This window comes from Giraffa tippelskirchi, chromosome 5 (genome assembly GCF_054371585.1).
Source record: "Giraffa tippelskirchi isolate mGirTip1 chromosome 5, T2T-mGirTip1v1.2.pri, whole genome shotgun sequence".
NCBI classification, from domain to species: Eukaryota; Metazoa; Chordata; class Mammalia; order Artiodactyla; family Giraffidae; genus Giraffa; species Giraffa tippelskirchi.
In genome coordinates, this window is record NC_137279.1 from 129,827,503 (window position 1) to 129,847,511 (window position 20,009).

General features: G+C 34.3%; 1 protein-coding gene across 47 annotated transcripts in view; it reads left to right on the forward strand.

Annotated features, from left to right (window-relative positions):
* Positions 1-20,009, forward strand: part of HFM1 (helicase for meiosis 1) — a 107,182-nt gene that overhangs the window by 43,405 nt on the left and 43,768 nt on the right. For all 47 annotated transcript variants that reach the window (XR_014052637.1, XR_014052638.1, XR_014052649.1 and 44 more), the window contains 7 exons: positions 149-196; positions 2,227-2,307; positions 9,669-9,760; positions 11,197-11,303; positions 11,397-11,444; positions 15,820-15,917; positions 16,000-16,128. Coding sequence is in view for 28 of the 47 variants with exons in the window: in XM_081486455.1 (XP_081342581.1) it covers positions 149-196; positions 2,227-2,307; positions 9,669-9,760; positions 11,197-11,303; positions 11,397-11,444; positions 15,820-15,917; positions 16,000-16,128 (603 nt within the window). In the remaining 19 variants the exon portion in view is untranslated. The remainder of the gene's footprint in view (positions 1-148; positions 197-2,226; positions 2,308-9,668; positions 9,761-11,196; positions 11,304-11,396; positions 11,445-15,819; positions 15,918-15,999; positions 16,129-20,009) is intronic.

The window sequence follows — 20,009 nt, forward strand, 5'->3', positions numbered from 1 at the left end:
CTTTTTTTTACTTTCTGGTGCTTTTTTCTTCTATTTAAGATTTAGTTAGACTACTCTTTTCTAGTTAACTGGGGTATCAAAGTAAGCCTCTAAGGATGAATAAATCTCATTCTATTTTATTTTTAATAAATTTTCATAACTTATATAGGTTTTGCATCTGGATTGAACAAAGATGGAATTGAATCAAAATTACAAGGTTAGATGCATTTTCTTCTAAAAAAATTATATTCTATAAATTTTAATGAAAAAGTCTAGTTATTGTGAAAGTAAGAATAGTCTGGTAAAATGTTTTTTAAAATTACTTTATTTGCAGAAAAAATATATGGATTTCTTTTTTCACAGGTAAATAAAGCTTTGCACACATACATTCGTTTTTCTGAATTAATCTATTAATTTTATCAGAATATCTTCCTTTGTATGACATGTTCATTTGTTTTTAAAAATGATCCTGGTCTTTGGAAATGTTGCCTATAGATATACAATTTTATTATTTATTTTCCTTTTCTAGTTTAATTTGAATTGAAAATATAAGCCTAGCTTGATTATGGACTTCTTATCCCAGTCTGTGCTAATGAAGTATTCCTGTCAAACCTCAGTTTTAGTTTTCAATTAATTTCATTATTTCATTTTTGAAATGAGTATTTTCATTCCTTCATTTTTGAACTCAGTATTTCATTACATATCTTTGAAAATATCAGAAGATTGTTGAGCATTTATTAGGAGTAAAAATTGCTGCCTCTACATTGTACTGAGACTGTCTTCCAGTAAAAGAAAAAAGTGTTAGATCCCTAAAAATATTTAGCCAATTTTAATTTATTCTCTACTTGGATATACACATATGGCAAATAAAAATTCAGAGATAAGGATGAAGTAGTAAAATTATCATTCTTAAAGAATAAATATATTGTTAAAAAATGCTGATAAGTGATAGCTTACATTAATAATGCTGCTGTTGAGAAACAGATCTGTAAAATAGTTGTATTATCCTTTCTGTATTGACAAAATTTGAAATGGAGTTTTAAAAGCATATTTTTTTTATCAAAATAATCAAATACACATGAAATGAGAAATACTTCATGAAATATCATCAAGAAGTATCTTGCTATATTCTGGTAACTGTGATGATTTAACTTTTCTTAACTGTTCTTGACAGTTCATATTTGTCTTATTTTCAATTATTATAGAATGGCTAATTTTTCCCTATAACGAATATCCGAATTTGTTAAGTAACTGGATAGAATACAGTTTCCTTGGAGGTCTGCCTTAAATTTCTTAGGAAAGTTCCTTAGCATAGAGTATGCTGTTTCCTAAATTTGGTTATATTTTCTTGCTTTGTATTCTCCTTGGTTTCCTTGGAGGTCTGCCTTAAATTTCTTAGGAAGGATCCTTATCATAGAGTATGCTGTTTCCTAAATTTGGTCATATTTTCTTGCTCTGTATTCTCCAGTAGCTTTACCGATGTATGTTTTTGCTAAACACTTTGTCATGTCTGACTCTTCGTGACCCTATGGACTGTAGCCAGCTGGGCTCTTCTGTCCATGGGATTCTCCAGGCAAGAATACTGGAATGGGTTGCCATGGCCTCCTCCGGGGGATCTTCCTAACCCAGAATCGAAGCCACATCTCTTAGGTCCCCTGCATTGGCAGGCGGGTTCATTACCACTAGCGCCACCTGGGAAGCAGCTTTACCATCACACTTAGAGTAAAATGCAAACCTTCACCACGAAGTCCTGTTTGATATCCCCGTGCCTGTTTCTCTGACTTCATCTCTTGTCACTTTCCCCTCCTTTTTTCCACTCTCTCCAAATTGGCTATCTTGCTGTTCCTTAACCACATCAAGTTGTTCCCACTTCAGGTCCTTGCACTCTCTTTATTCTTGGAACACGTCTCACATGTTTTACATAGCCTAAACCTTCAATTTCATTCAGGTCTTTTTGAGGATTAAATGAGATAATACAAATATATCATTTTAAGTTGTAAATGTTATCACTTGAGTGTTATTTTTATTATTTTTACTGTTATAAAAATTTTTCAGCCTATTAGGTGGCTCTTTTGTTTAAATGAGATTTTTTCGTTTGTTTTGCTTTTACTACTTAAGTAGGGACTACAGTTCTTCCCGGAAAAATTACACAGAAACACAACTTCAGAATATTTAATAATAAATTCTGTTTTTTGTTGCTTCTTTACTTTACTAAAAGTTAAAATGTGTTTTTTTATAATTGAACAGAATTGTGTTTGAAGAATCTGAATGATTTGTCATCTCTGGACCTGATAAAAATGGATGAAGATAGTAATGTCAAACCAACTGGTAAGTTTTTCATTGTTGTTAGTAAATTTAACAATTAAGACTAAATTTAAACATTTGTTCCACTAAAATTTAGATGATGGTAAAATTAAATTGTGGTTTCAGTTCTCAACAGGGTATCATCATTATTAGCATGATGAATTTGTATGAGTCCTATTTATAAAATTATAGAGCTGCCTTTTTGACAGGCATGGAATTTGTGTTCACTAACTTTGGTGACTTTTAGCAGAGGATTGAAAAGTTCAAATCTTTGGGTTGCTTCAGTCCCATTATAACTCTTGTAGCTAACCTTTTGCCAATTCTTACTTATTCAAACAAGGCTTGTGAAGATGGTTACTTAGGTGCCTTCTCTCTCTCTGTCTCTGCCTCTCTCTTTTTGATTCTATATATATAGGATGTAATAGAAGCAAGAAAGAATGTTTTGTAGTTTTTAGCACACATGATTAGAAGTTTCTTGGGGAAAAATATCAGCTTCATTATAACAAATTAATCTTTTTAAAAAGAGATACTTTGCCTAATAAAAATTGGGAAGCATAGAAAAGTTTAAAAAAATCAATGTATGACTATCTAACATTTCATGTATCCTTCTATTTTTAAATGCATTTTTATGTACTTGCAACCATACCATGGCAATATATGATTTTGTGTCATGTCTTTATTTGTATAAGGGTTTTAAAAACAATTTACCTCCCTAACTCTCAGCCCTAGATTTATAACATTTTTTTCCTTCTCCCGTGGTCCTCATTCTGGTAAATCTAATTTGTTTGTGAGAATTACCTTCTTTGTATTCTAGGATGTCTCACTGAGGAGGCATGAGAATCACTAATATAACTTGTTCCTTTTTTATTTTTAACCCGGTCATTTTATTTTTAAAAAATTTTTATTGGCATATAGTTGCTTTACAATGTTGTACTTCAGTTTCTACTGTACAGCAAAGTGAATCAGCTATATATATACATATTAATATATTCCCTTTTTTTTGGATTTCTTTCCCATTTAGGTCACCACAGAGCATTGAGTAGAGTTCCCTGTGCTATACAACAGGAGAGATCACTAATATAACTTAATCATCTATTCTTTATATACTTTAATTCTCAAGAATCTTATTCCCACTGTCATTCTTTCCCTGTGGAACTTCTCGAATCCACTGATACCATTTCTTCTGCCTTTAAACATACCTAATAAATGATATATGTACTATTTGCCGTCTTTCTCCATCATCAGTGACTACTACTTGATTAATTTTCTTCTTTTTAACTTGCTTTTGATTCTCTTTTCTCTACTTCTTTAATGAATTTCTGTTTGCTGACTTTTTTTGCCTTACTGTGGGCTTCTTAAACATGCAGATGTTGGACCTTTATTCTCAGTTTATGATAATTTCTTTGAAAACATGTTACCTTCACAGCTTAAGCTATAGTCATTATGTAATTGTGGCTTTGATCTTGGTCTTTCACCTTTACTGTAACATTTGACCATTAATTTTCTATTGGAAATTTTTCTTACATATATGATGTGAAATTTGACACTCGGAAGCATATAACTGTTAATTTGACCTGGAATACTGTACAATGATATGAACATAAAATCTTTGTTTCACATAGCTGGATTTCAGTTCCATTTCTGCCACTATGCTAGCTGGGACCTTAAACTCACTGAGCCTTAGTACTAATATATATCTGCAAAATAATACATATTACAAGAATATATAATATATATATTTACCTTATTAGGTTGTTATGATGATCAAATGGGATAATGAACATTATAGGAAAAAAAATTCTGAAAACATGAGTTGTTGCTCTCTTTTGTCCAAGGTTAGGAAAATATCTCTACTTGCCCCTCCTTCTCAATAACTTAACCAGTTTGTTAAGCCTAAAATTATAAAATGTTTGATGTCTTTGGTTTCTCTTTATTCCTCACTCATTGCATGTCTAGGCAGGATGTGTCCAAAAGGGCAATCCAGTCGTGGAGCTGAAAATATTCCTTATCACATAGCAGGGTAATGTTTCCTAGTGTGGTTGGGTTAACTATTTACTTTCAAAATCATCTGAGAGTGCTGTTGTGTTAAAAATGAAACTAATGAGCCCTGCTCTAGACTTAAAATCCTCAACTTCTAGGAGTAAAACCTGGTAATTTAGATTTTAAGCTTGAACCCTGGATGCATTTTTTGCACATAAAATTGAGAACTACTGCCTTGGGAGTGATATTTCAATAAATAGTATAGTGAAAATCTACTCAGATCTTTGTGTCATATTCAATTTATCACACTGTATATTCTGAGGGTGTGTGGAAGAAATTCCAAATTGAAATAGAGAATGCAGTTTTACTCTAAACTATCTTCTTTGGAGACTCATGGAGTTCAATGGCATATTAAATGTGCTAAAAGAAGGGCAGTAAGAAAGAGCCAAAATTAGTTAGCCTAGGATTTTTACATTTTTATTTGCCCAGAGAAATCTTTTAAATGAAATATCCATTAATATTGCAAAGAACACTAATGTTCTGTTAGTGTTCAGTGTGTCAATTCAATGTTAATGTTATCCAGAAACATCCTTACAGACACACTCAGCATAATATTTGACCAAGTATCTGGGCAGCCTATGGCCCAGGTAAGTTGACACATAAAATTTAGCATCACAGCAGCTTAACATAAAATATACTTTCTAGCTGAATACAGCTGAATTCTCAGAAGAATTATTGTGCGTGATGCCCTTTTGCCTACTCCTCTGTGCTGAGGTTGGTCATATATTCTGCTTTGAAAACACATGCAGTTCCCAATCGTTGGATATTTTGTCCTTTGTGTTTATTAACTCAACATCCTCAACTCTTGTTACACCCTAAACCATTAAGTTACTTTAAACACACACAAAGTGTTATATGTACATGAATGTACATATTTCTTTATGAGGAATTTAACATGTATTTTTTAACTGTGCTAGTATTTTTATTAGGATTATTTAGGTTAGTTCTTTTGTTACAGTGTTGTATGAATTTGTTGTTTGCCTCAATACTTTTTTTCCATAAGCATTGTTATTTTTAGTATGCAGTTTTATATGAGAATTTATAGGAATGCATCAGTTCAGTTCAGTTCAGTTCAGTTGCTCAGTCGTGTCCGACTCTTTGCAACCCCATGAATCGCAGCACGCCAGGCCTCCCTGTCCATCACCAACTCCCGGAGTTTACCCAAACCCATGTCCATCGAGTCAGTGATGCCATCCAACCATCTCATCCTCTGTCGTCCCCTTCTCCTCCTGCCCCCAATCCTACCCAGCATCAGGGTCTTTTCCAATGAGTCAACTCTTCGCATGAGGTGGCCAAAGTATTGGAGTTTCAGCTTCAGCATCAGTCCTTCCAATGAACACCCAGGACTGATCTCCTTTAGGATGGACTGGTTGGATCTCCTTGCAGCCCAAGGGACTCTCAAGAGTCTTCTCCAACACCACAGTTCAAAAGCATCAATTCTTCGGCGCTCAGCTTTCTTCACCGTCCAACTCTCACATCCACACATGACCACTGGAAAAACCATAGCCTTGACTAGACGGACCTTTGTTGGCAGAGTAATGTCACTGCTTTTCAATATGCTATCTAGGTTGGTCATAACCTTCCTTCCAAGGAGTAAGCATCTTTTAATTTCATGGCTGCAATAGGAATGCATATACTATATATTTATAGGAAATAAAGGTTTACATAAAAATATAGGAATACTATGTATTTATTTAAGGATAAGAATTTTATTAACTGGTTTGTAATTGTTTCGTTATCAATCAGTTTGTTGTATTTTCTAATTTCCACTATTTCTTCTTTGACCTATGAATTATTTGGAAATCTAGTTTGTAACTTTTGTACATCTGATGGTTTTCTAATTATTTTTCTTTTTGAGTTTCATTGTTAATGTTCTTGATATGTGATAACAGTTGCTTTGTATCAGATAATGTTCTTTGTATGATTTCAGTCTTTTGAGATTTGTTGAGACTTGTTTTATGGACCTGTATGTGGTCAGTTTTTATAAATATTTTGTGTGTGCTTATTCTTTTGGTTTTAAGTGCCCTCCCAGATAAATATCATGTTAGTTCTTTGCTGATTAGTAAAAGATATTTCATGTATTTCTTTTTTCTGATTTGGTTGCCTTCAGCAGAGGGATTGGTTCATAATTACTTTGTTGTTGTTCAGTTGCTCAGTCGTGTCCAACTCTTCGTGCCTCCATGGACTGCAGCATGCCAGGCTTCCTGGCACCTACCAGACTGCAGAGTTCATCTTTCAATGTCATATCTTTTTGCCTTTTCATACTGTTCATGGAGTTTTCAAGGCAAGAATGCTGAAGTGGTTTTTGCCATCATAATTACTAAGCCTGCCATTAATGTGGGTGGATGCTCTTCACATATTATTTATAATTAATTCTTTTTTATGACTTCATGATCCTTTGTTTTACTATTATTTTCTTTTATCTCTTTATTTTTTTTGCATTAAATTTTAGTCTGTATGTTCCAGTAATTCTGCTTCTTGCTTTTGCCTTTTTAATATGTAATCATAATACTCAAGTATCTAGGTATTTTTATCTGTATGCTTGTGTTCTTGTCTGGGTTTTTAGCTCTTCAGCTTGCTAATGTATATGGAAGAAGGGCTCAAAAGACCAAGTCTTATTTTGTGCAAATTTAAGGATTAACAACCTTATGAAAATGGACAGTAACTGCAAGAGACACAGAAAGTCATTAAACTGGGATGCAAATCTTACCTCTATGAAGGAGAGAGAAGGAAGGAAGGAGGAAAGGGAGAAAAGCTAAAAGGAAGGAGAATTTTGTCCTGCAGTGCAGTCCTAGACCATTTGGCAAAGTTGATGGGGAATCTTCAATTCAAAGTTGCCCATCCAAGAAGTCCCATTAAGGTCTACCTTAATATTCCTGCCATGCTCAGTCATTTGTTTGGAGCATCTCATAAAAAGTGATCTTGGTGTGTACATAGTGATAGATTCAGAACACAGCAGCTGGGGCCATCCATCAGAGCACTTCTTGCAGTAGGAGATATGAGAGGTGCATTCTCATCACCTCTAGTTCCCTTCCCTCGCTCCAACTCTATGACTTTACTTTGAAATACCCTGTATTTGCTACTATGAGAATACTTATCATTCAAAAGCTATATTGATAGTGAGTTGTCTCTTTATTTTCTCTCTTCACTTGCAAATCTTTTAAAATTCTTTTCATTCTGTCTCCCTTGACTCATTTTCTTCACAGTTTCATTCTAGGTTATTTATATCCCTTAGCTAGGTAACTTTCATTCTTACTAATCAGCCAGCAAACATAAGCCTTTTCTCAAAAACTTTCATTTTCTCCAGCAGGGAGATACCCTATAGTAATTTAAAAACATCTAGGATAAGAGGGGAGAAGGCAGTGGCCACCCACTCCAGTACTCTTGCCTGGAAGATCCCATAGACGGAGAAGCCTGGTAGGCTGCAGTCCATGGGGTCGCTAGGAGTCGGACACAACTGAGCGACTTCACTTTCACTTTTCACTTTCATGCATTGGAGAAGGAAATGGCAACCCACTCCAGTGTTCTTGCCTGGAGAATCCCAGGGACGGGGGAGCCTGGTGGGCTGCCGTCTATGGGGTTGCACAGAGTCGTACACGACCGAAGCGACTTAGCAGCAGCAGCAGGATAAGAGGGGGCTCCCCAGGTGACTCTAGAGGTGAAGAATCCGCCTGCCAATGCAGGAGACATAAGAGACATGAGTTCGATCCCTAGCTCAGGAAGATCCTGGAGGAGGGCACGGCAGCCCACTCCAGTACTCTTTGCTTGGAGAATCCCATGGACAGAGGAGCAGTTCGTAGGGTCACACAGAGTCAGACACGACTAAAGCAACTTAGCACAGCACAGCACACGATAAGAGGAGCATGGCTCAGGTGGTAAAGAATCTGCCTGCAATGTGGGAGACCTGGGTTAGATCCCTGGGTTGGGAAAATCCCCTGGAGAAGGGAATGGCTACCAACTCCAGTATTCTGGCCTGGAGAATTCCATGGACTGTATAGTCCATGGGGTCACAAAGAGTCAGACAAGACTGAGAGACTTTCACTTTCACTTTCAAATATAATATATACTAGTTCCCTTGGTAGTCATATTCTCACTGTCTCACACACAGCTATTAGAATCTCACTTTTATGAACCACTGCATTACTCACGTTTTGGCTGAACATGTTCACTAGACTCCTAACTGAGAAAGTGGCTATTCCTGAGTCTAAGTTCTATCCTCTGTACCTTGTTCTTGATGACTCTAAGTGATGGAATGTCACATTCTTTATTCTTCAGCAAAACCTGTAGCACATAGGTAAATATTAGACCTTTCCTTGAGAACAGTATACCATTTTCCTCTTTTCAGCTGTTTTCTGTGTGTTCACAAGACTTGAAATTCTTTGAGCTGTTTTTGACAACTTATAATTGAAGCCAGTAACCTCTTAAATGAATTCCATTTCATCGATTACTTATCCTCACTCTGCCCATCCTCCTACCCTCAGCCAACCTAATGTTTTATTTCCAAAACAATTTAGTTTCAAATTCCAATTTCATTAAAATAATGCTCAAGAATTTCAAGTGGTCCTCTGTTATTTTACAAATCAGAACCAAAATCTAAGCTCCTTTAATAGCATTTCAAGGATCTTTCAGAGTCCCCATATTCTATCACTCATCATGTTTTGATAATAAAAGTAGGAAACATTTATTTAATGTTAGGCACTGTGTTAAGTACTATGCGTATATTATTGAGTTTATTTTTCTTCATGACAAACATATGAGATGCATGTTTCTATCATTCCCCTATTACATTAAGAAACTAGTAACCTGCACATGATTACCTAATAACTAGTAAGTGGTAGCTCAAGTATTTGAAGCAGGTCAATTTGACCTGAATTTGTAGTTGTATGTTTATCAAGCTATATCTCTCTTTAGAGTATTCTAAAGATAGTCTTTTTAACTTTACTCTTTTGGTAAACAAGTCTTGTTCTTTCCTGAGGTCATAATGGCTGTACTTCTTTCTGCTAAGGCCTATAGTTTACTTTAAAATGCTACTCAAAGCCCATTTTCTCTAGAAGGTAATCCCACACTGACCATTCTCTTAGGCTTAATCTCCTCAGTACATAAGTTGGTATATGTAAGCATTGTTATTAACTGGATTTTGTCCTCTAGTCTAGCTATTTCACATGTGGTTATCTCCCCAGCTAAACTGTAGCTTCCAGAAACTGTTTTCTAGATTTTTTGGTGTCTTTTGTACCTGATGCTATTAAAGGCACAGTAGAGATGCTAAAGAAATGTTTGTTAAACTGATGAAAATGCAAGTTGTATCAGCTGATTTGGAATGTTTATTTTTCCATCTGTCTCCACAGAGGCAGGAAGATTGATGGCTTGGTATTATATTACATTTGAGACAGTGAAGAAATTTTGTACAATCAGTGGAAAAGAAACTTTATCAGATCTGGTAAATCAATTTTCACAAGAAAATAAGTATACAATGATATAGTATAAAATAATATTGGGGGAAACGACTGATTTGTATATCTCCTGCAATTTAAGAATAAATGAGCAGAAAAGAAACCATTTCTAATAGTGCTTATATTTTTCCTCCTTATTTGCCTTTAATTGTAAAATATGGAATATTACTCCTTAGAATATATTTCCAATTGCATATTTGTATTAGGGCTAAGAAAATTTATATACATACCTGAAGAAAGGATAGCAACTACCTTTCAATTTATGTGATAATTCTGATTACCTTGGTAGTGGCTACCAAGTATAGTATGTTGAGAAAGATTCTAAGATGGTATGCAATGATATATTAGGAAAGTCTGCCATGAATGAAAGACACATGCCTCTTACTTGCAACTCTTCCCTAAATCCTTTGCATCAGGATAACAAACAGTAGAAAGAGAATAGTATTGGTGATAGGCCAGAAAAAAGAACTAATTTTGGAGAAAATGGGAAGTAAAAACAGGCTATCCTAAAATATTGCCAGTGGGGTACCTTTGTAGCTACAGCAGTGAATAAAAGCATAGTCATATTTTTGGCACCGGTAACTATATTGCTCCTTCCTTCCTTAACTGGGATATTAACATGAAACATGACTTTTATATTTATTCTCAAATTTAAACTATTTTTATTTAAAATATCTAAGTTTATTATTGCAATAAGATTATTATATTGATACTAAAAATTGTACAAAAATTGATGAGTAGAAGGCTTTTTTTCATGTAAATGCTATTCTTTTCTAATTTACTTTTTATTGAAGTATAGTTGACAGTGTTGTGTTGAATATTATTCTTTACTGAGAAGAAATCAAGAGTTAACATTAACGCATCTGATTTTGAGTTCTGTAAGTGTAAAAGAGAATTAGAAAAGGTGCTAGTTTCATTTTACAGGTGTGAGAACTCAAAGCAGAGTGCTTTGCTCAAAATCATCTGGGAGAATTAGGTAGGTTCTAGAATACAAATTTATACCAACAGCATTCTTTTTCATTAAAAAATTATCCTCAGTAAGTATAACGATTTGTAAACTATAGAAGCCTGAACAATAATATAACAGTAGTAATAGTGGTAGTAATGAAATCTTCATTTATTGAGTGCTTATCATATGGTACATGATAGGCTGAATATTTTAAATTTCATCTTATTAATCTTTACAATGTTATTGGTATAGTCCCAGTGTGTAGCAGAGGGTCTGGCATATATATATAACAGGTATTTGTAAATATTTGTCAGTGAATGAATGAATCCTTAAAGAAGGAAAATGTATAAGGCAAAATGTGCTAAATGTGATGTCCCAAAGCAGCATTAAAAATAATTAAGTACAGAAAAATAAATGAGAGAAAAGAAGTAAAGAATGGACATAACCAAATGAACAAATGCTGAAATTTTATAGGTCACAATGATAGCCAGCTGCAAGGAATTTCTAGATGTACAATTAAGAATAAATGAAAAGAAAGCATTGAATACTTTGAACAAAGATCCAAATCGGGTAACTATCAGGTACAGAAATTAAATGTTTTAAATAATTTTTAAAAAGGTTTCATTCAGCTAAAATAAGTAATAATAATAAAAGTTTGTCTTGTTTATTTCCAGATTTCCAATGGAAGGAAGGATTAAAACAAGAGAAATGAAAGTAAATTGGTAAAGATAGTTGTTAAATGTCTTAAAATACTGATTACTTGTCCATGATTCATATTTACGAAGGTTTTTTATAAGTTGAAAATATTTTGAATTTGTTTTCCTTAATACAAAGAAAGAATATTTACATAAGAATGAGGAGTCAGAATGCAGATGTAAAATTAATTTCTCCAAACTCTCAGTCTTTAATTAACAAAGATAATTTGTGAATTTTTAAATCAGCAAACATTGAGAGTGTGATCTGTTGCGGCATGGTAGACAATAGAAGGAAGATGTGCTTCTCATCCACAGGAACTTTGAAGTTGGCTTGAATGAGAACCATGTGTATAAAAATAATGGACAGTATGAAAACACATGTAGTAAATGTCTATAAAACAATAGTGATGTTCTAGGAAAGACATATTAAAAGAAATAACCTGAGTGAAGGCATGCATATGTAATAATGGGATGACTATTCTGCCAGGAATGGGAAGTCTGTATAGAGGAGAGTAATTGGAAGAGTAAACTAAAATTACATTGTAGCTTGTAATGACTTTACTCAGTTTGCAGTCTCACAGGCAATGATACTTTTTCTGCTATGCCAAGTGTTTGGTTTTCTGAATTGTTATATCTTAGTGTTAAACAACTTGATTTAGATCACGTGATTTCAAGTAAAAATGATTTTTTTCATGGGACTCAATAAAACCAGTTGGCCAAAGAATTTCCTTTTTTCTTCTTAGCTAAAAGAGGTCACTCTTTCTCTAGGATACCTCCTAAAGTCTTATTAAACTTTATCTCCCAAATACCTAGACCTAGATTCTAATTCTACAGCTGCTCTCAGTATAGCACCATAACCTCAAGCAAGTCACAACTTACCTAGGCATCGCTTACTTTATTTGTAAAATGAGAGAATTGGGGTACATGATCTCTAAGTTCTGTATGATCTCTAGGGATATTTAATTCTAGAGATATGGCTAAGAAACAGAACACTAACTTCTGCCCTCCAAGCTGTAGAGCTGCCTGATGAGTAGTATACAACAGTGAGAAGTTTGTTTCTGAGATGTCAAGGTATTTGGGAGATAAAGTTTAATATCTGGTTCTCATTGAACTCTCTTAACAATATGAGTTGTCCCTTAGATGGTTTGCTGGGATTACCTAGAGAGACAACCATATTATCTATAAATAGTGATGGTTTTATCTCTTGATTTCTGATAGTTTATAACTCTATTTTTCTTATCTTATTGTAGATAGAACTTTTAGTATATGTTCTCTAGTTTCAGAGAGAGCAAATATCTTTGTCTCATTACTGTTTTAGTTGTCAAGTTTCTAGTGTTTCACCACCAGAGAATTTCTCACACTTTTTGGATTTGACTCTGGAATCCATCAACCCTCTTTCTCACTTATTTGTAAAAATAGTCTTGAGTTCAAAGAGGAGAGCCAGCAACCCGTTATGGCTCACCATTGAATCTAAAAGTTGGATTTCTCTGCAGTTTCTTTCATGTTTTCTGTTCTTTGCAGGTTACTAACTTTTTTTGAATAAATTATTGTTAATTTATATGTTCCTGAGCTATTCATTTCACCCAGTTTGTCAGTTTTTATGACATAAAGTATTTTGTTTTCTAATAAGGTAAAATTTCCTCTAAATATATGTCTTTTCTAATTTCTAATATTATTTGTATCATCTCCTTTTTCTTGATCAGATTTGCTAGAGATTTCTAAATTTTGATCTTTTCAAGCCATTTATTTTTGACTTATCAATCATATTTAATATTCTATTAATTTTACATTTTCTATCTTTACTATAATTTTCTATTTCATTAATTTCTCATTTTGTCTTTATTTTTTTCCCAACTACTTCTTTTTGTAATCTTTTCAATTGTATTTTTCTCCCTTTATTTTGGTTTTTTAAAATTTTCTATAAAATATTTCAGACAAATTTTCCAGTGAGTACCACTTTGAGTGGTAAATCTAATGCTGTTCTATAGGTTTTCTAAATCTATTGCTGTTCTTTCTAACTAGTTTATAATTTCTTTAGTTTTTAGTTTTGGTTTCCTCTTTAAGAATTATTTTAAATTGTTTAAAATTTTTAAAGTAGTAATTTTTTAAAATAGTCATTCTTTTGTTGTTAATTTCTAATTTTTGTTGTTGTTCAGTTGCTCAGTCATATCCAACTCTTTGCAACCCCACAACTGCAGCACACCAGACTTACCTGTCCTTCACTATCTCCCAGAGTTTGCTTAAATTCATGTCCATTGAGTCGGTGATGCCATCCAACCATCTCATCCTCTGTCACCCCCTTCTCCTCCTGCCCTCCATCTTTCCCAGCATCAGAGTCTTTTCCAGTGAGTTGGCTGTTCGTATCAGGTGACCAAAGTATTGGAGCTTCAGCTTCAGCATCAATCTTTCCAATGAGTATTAAGGGTTCATTTCCTTTAAGATTGACTGGTTTGATCTCCTTGCTGTCCAGGATACTCTCAAGAGTCTTCTCCAGCACCACAGTTCAAAAGCATCAATTCTTCGGTGCTCTGCCTTCTTTATGGTCCAGCTTTCACAACTGCACATGACTACTGGAAAGACCATAGCTTTGATTATATGGATCTTTGTCAGCAAAGTGATATCTTTGCTTTTTAACACACTGTCTAGGTTTGTCATAGCTTTCCTGCCAGTGCTTTACAATTTTCAGAAGTTTCACACACATAATTTCGTATAATTCCATAATAATCCTATATTCCTCCTACCCTTATATTGCCCTGCCCCCATCTCTCTCCCCACTGGTAATCACTAGTTTGTTCTCTGGATCTGTGAATCTGTTTCTTTTTTGTTGCTTTACTCACTAGTTTATTGTATTTTTTAGATAACACATAAAGATGATATCATATATTAATTGTCTTTCTCTGTCTGAATTATTTGACTTAGCATGCTGTGCTGTGCTTAGTCGCTTAGTCATGTCCAACTCTTTGCAACTCCATGGACTGTAGCCTGCCAGGCTCCTCTGTCCGTGGGGATTCTTCAGGCAAGAATACTGGAGTGGGTTGGCATGCCCTCCTCCAGTCATTTAGCATAATGACTCCAAATCCATCCATGTTGCTGCAAATGACAAAATTTCATTCTTTTTTTGTGGCTGAGTAGTATTTCATTGTATATTTATGTACCACAATCTTTATCCATCTGTCTGTTGGTGGACACTTAGGTTGCTTCTATTCTTTGGTGCTTATAAATAATGCTGCTGTGAACGTTGGGGTGTATAACCATTTCTAAATAGATGTAACAAAATAATTTTCAGAAGCACATGTTATAGCCAAAAGAAGTAATTAGTCTGTTGTGTTGTTGTTTAGTTCTGTCCGACTCTTCTGCAATCCCATGAACTGAAGCCTGCTAGGCTTCTCTGTCCATGAAATTTCCCAGGCAGGAATACTGGAGTGGGTTGCCATTTCCTTCTCTAGAGGATCTTCCTGACCCAGGTCTCAAATCCATGTCTCCTGCATTGGCAGACAAGTTCTTTACCGAGGGAAGCCCCGATTAGTCTATAGTTTCAGGTATATACATCCGTTCTGAGATGCGAGTTAGTTGCTGCTTCCTATTTTCATATATTGTTTACTAAAAGCAAGCCATGAAATATAACTATTCTACCCTTTCTCTTTGTATACCAGTTTTTGATCTTATAAGAGATCCCCCCAGAAAATATGAGTCTAATAATTTTAGTTAGAATCTTAAGGGGATTTGCATATCAAGGCCTGTTTAGATAAGTAGACAGACAAAAGAGGTAGCAAAGACCTGAGATACAGTAGGTACAATAGATAGTAACTCCTTTTCTCCCCTTTTCCCACCACTCAAATTTTTGTAGCCAAGCAACTGCTTGTTTCTAATAATCAACTAATAAGCTACCAACCTTCAAATGTTGAACAGAATCTTCAGCACCTAACAGAATGCTTTACAACTCAGTAGGCACTGAATAAATATTTGTTGATTATATAAATTGTGTTGTTTTCTATAATACATATAGTAAAGTTCAAAGACAGAGCTGCATTGGAGAAGAATATGAAAACAATTTTAGATGTGTTGAGGTGGAAAGAAAAAACAGTCTAAGTGTCCTATGATCATTTGAAATTTATCAGTCTAGAGATTATAATGAAAGTCTTGAGAAGAAATGAGATTTTTTTTGAGAGAAAGAGGTTGAGTGAATAAAGAAGAGTAGAGAAATAAGAACTGAACTTTCAGAGGCTGGGAAGGGGGAAGTCAACAATGACCTGCAACAATAATGATAAAAGATACAGAGCTGTATAATATCACAGAAATCAAGGCAGAGAGGAATTTTAAGAAGACAGACTTCAGTCACTATGTCAAATATTGTGAGATAGTAACTTTTAAAAAGAAGTAATGAAATTTCTTCTTTCCCTAGTCTTATTCAGGCTCAGCTAGGATGCATTCCCGTACAAGACTTTGCTTTGACACAAGATACCTCAAAGATTTTCAGAAATGGCTCACGAATTACAAGATGTATGTTACAGGCTTATTACCTTTTCAGTATTTTCCCAGTAAAATAGTATACTAGATTTAATACTGGAAACTTTTTTTTTAGGGTTATCAGATTTTGTGGCTACTCAAGAAAAGTTTGCTGTATTATTGAACAGCTTGATTTTAGCTAAATGTTTTAGATGTAAACTTTGGGAAAACTCTCCACATGTATCCAAACAGCTGGAAAAAATTGGTAGGTACTGAGTACAGGTAGGCAGTGTATCAATGTCTGCAATTTATTTTTGTATTTCACTGTTAGGAAAATTGTTCTGTGATGGTAGACCTTTAAGGAAAAGTATGTCTATGGGCCTAAATAAGTTACTGTACTTTCCTTCTGTTGAAAATCTGATTTTCATTTTCTTCTGCTTAAAGAATTCATTTGAAATCAATTTGGAAATCTAATAAAAATTAATACTCTTATTTTAAAATTTGTTCTGAAACCAAGAGTGAAATTTTGTTTTAGTAATTAGGTAACTATATTGTGTTCTTTCTTCTACTTTTATGACTATTTGGTTTTGATCTCAATGACAAGGTACAGAGCTAGCAGTCCAGGTCATTCCTAATTCATTACAAAAAATTATGCCACTTATTTATACCTTTTTCTCTTTTTTCAGTAACATTTCAATGTTAGCACTGATTTTCATAGAGATACTATAAAATTCTGTAGACAAATTTATTTCTTGTCTGTTGGGATCTAGCTCAGAACACGAACTGAAAAACTCTAGAGGGTGCTATTTACAAAGACTGGGATATGCCTCAAACATTGGAATTTTCCAGTTTGGTGTCTCAGGCTTTGTGACCCTACTCCTTCTTAGATAGCTAGGACTCCAAAAAGACAGTTGTTATTTCATGACTGATAGTCTTATTAACTTTATATGCATCTTGGGGACATTAAAATTTCAGATAGTAGGTTGCTAGGGGTTCTCTGATTATTCCTTAGAACAAAGATCTCTGACTATTTTGTGAGGAAGTACTACTTTGTATTTCCTTGAAGTTTGAAATCAGTGAGGGAAATCAGTCAGGAGCTGACCAGTCCTGGGAGCTGGGGTGAAGGTGGAGATTGGATCATGAAAGTAAGGTCAAAGTAGAAGAAAGTTTCTTGATTAACGGCTCACCTTCCTGTCAGTATATAAGTCCTGGCAAAACAAATGCCACACCCACTCCACAAATACAAGATTTCTAAATTAGGGAGGAGGTTACATACAACATTTAGGAAATCACAACTTTCAGAAAAATTTGAACTTAGGTAAGATGGTTATTAATATTATAGCACTAAAACACTTATCTTAGAAAAATAGAAAGGTCTCAAAACAGTGATTTCAGTTTCCATGTTATGAGAAAAAGAGCAAATTAAACCCAAAGTGGGCAGAAAATAAATAATTTTGAAAGAACATAAATAAATTAAAAACAAAAATATCAATGAAACAAAAAGATTTTAAAATCATTAACACTCTAGTCAGACTGATCAAGAAATAAAGAGAAAAGATACAAATTACCAATAACAAAAATGTGAGATATAACTGTAGATCTTATAGATTACAAAATGATAGAATGAAAATGTTATAAAACACCTTATGTCATTAAATTCCTCAACTTTGATGAAATTGGAAAATTCCTTGAAAACACAAATTGACAGAGGCTACTCAAGAAGAAACAGCATGAGTAGGATTATATTTATTAAATAAATTTGTAGTTTAAAACTTACAAAGAAAACCCCATGCATAGAAGGCTACACTGGTGAATTCTACTGAACATTTAAATAAGAAGCGGTGTTAATTATAAACACTTTTTCAGAAAATGTAAAAGGGGGGTGATAGTTCCCAATTCATTCTATGAGGCCAGCATTGCCTTGTTATCAAAACCTGACAAAGACATTCAAGAAAAGGACAGACCAGTAGCCCTTAGTAATATAAATGCAGTAATTCTTTATAAAATGTTAACAAATTGAACCAGTGATAAATACAAGGGGTAACATATCATGGCCAAATGTGGTTTATTCCAGCAATACAAGATTAGTTTACCACTTGAGGTCAGTCAGTGTAATTTATCATATTAACAAACTAAAAAATGCCAGATGGTCATCTCAGTAATGTTAAAAAATTTGACAAGATGCAAAATCCATTTCTAATAAAATTCTCAATGAATTTAAAAAAGAAGGAAATTTCTCAAACTGATAAAAGACATCTATGAAAAACCTATAGCTAACATTATATTTAATAGTGAAAGGCTGAATGCTTTACCTCTAAGATCAGGAATGAAATAAGGATGCCCACTGTTATTAATTCCAGTAAACATTATACTAGAGGTTCTAACCAGTACAATCAGCCAAGGAAAAGAAACAAAAAGCATACAGGTTAGAAAAGAAAGAAGTAAAAATTTTTTATTAATACATGGTCACATGATCATCCATGTATAAAATTCCATGGAAGGTAGGAAAGGTTAAGCATGGTTAAAGGATACAAGGTCAATATGTAAAAATTAATTTTATTTCTACATACTAGTAAGAAAAAAATCAGAAGCTAAAATTAGAAAAACTATGCTATATTAGTTTTCTATTGCCATTATAACAAATTACCACAAACTTTGTGGCTTAAAGCACCAGAAATTTATTATCTTAAAGTTCTATAGATTTCTGATGTGGGTCTCACTGGGATAAAATCAAGGTTTGGCAAGGCTGTTTTCCTTTCTAGAAACGTTAGGGGTGAATCCATTTTCCTGCCCTCAACTTGTAGAGAATACTTGATTCCTTGATCATAGCCCTTTTCCTGTATCTTCAGAGTCAGCAAGTGATCTTGGATTTGGCAGAGATGTCTTAGATATAGTGCAAAAGCACAAACTATAAAAGAAAGAAAAAGTGGATTTAATCAAAACTTAAAACTTTGCTTTTCATAAAATACTGTTAAAGAAGGAGAAGGAAGAAGAGAAAATAAGCTACCAGACTGTAAGAAAATATCTTCAGAACATATATCTGATGGAGGAATTGTACTTAGAATGTATAATAAGACAAACCACTGAATAAAACAGTGGGTGAAAAAATTGAAACAGACACATCATCAAAGAAGATGTGTGTATGGCAAATAAGCACCTGAGAAGATGTTCAACATCATTAGTCATAAGAGAAATGCAAATTAAAATGACAATGTGATACCAGTACACATCCACACAATTAAAATTAAATTTGTTAATTAATTATATTTATCAAAATTTATTGAATTTATTAATTTAGCACAATTAAAATTACACAGTACACACAGTACACAATTAAAAATTGACAGTGCTGGAGAGAATATGGTTCAGCTGGAACTCTCACTGTGGAAATGTAAAATGTTAAAACCACTTTGGAAAACCATCTGATTATTTCTTTAAAAGTTCAGCATGAATCTACCATGCAACCTGGTCCTGTCATGATTAGGTACCCAAGAGAAATAAAACCACGTTCAGTTCAGTTCAGTCGCTCAGTCGTGTCTGACTCTTTGCGACCCCATGAATTGCAGCACGCCAGGCCTCTCTGTCCATCACCAACTCCCGGAGTCTACCCAAACCCATGTCCATCGAGTCAGTGATGCCATCCAACCATCTCATCCTCTGTCGTCCCCTTCTCCTCCTGCCTCCAATCCTACCCAGCATTAGGATCTTTTCCAATGAGTCAACTCTTCGCATGAGGTGGCCAAAGTATTGGAGTTTCAGCTTCAACATCAGCCCTTCCGATGAACACCCAGGATTGATCTCCTTTAGAATGGATTGATTGGATCTCCATGCAGTCCAAGGGACTCTCAAGAGTCTTCTCCAACACTACAGTTCAAAAGCATCAATTCTTCGGCGCTCAGCTTTCTTCACCGTCCAACTCACATCCGTACATGACCACTGGAAAAACCATAGCCTTGACTAGACGGACTTTTGTTGGCAAAGTAATGTCTCTGCTTTTCAATATGCTATCTAGGTTGGCCATAACCTTCCTTCCAAGGAGTAAGCGTCTTTTAATTTCATGGCTGCGATCACCATCAGCGGTGATTTTGGAGCCCCCAAAAATAAAGTCTGACACTGTTTCCACTGTTTCCCCATCTATTTCCCATG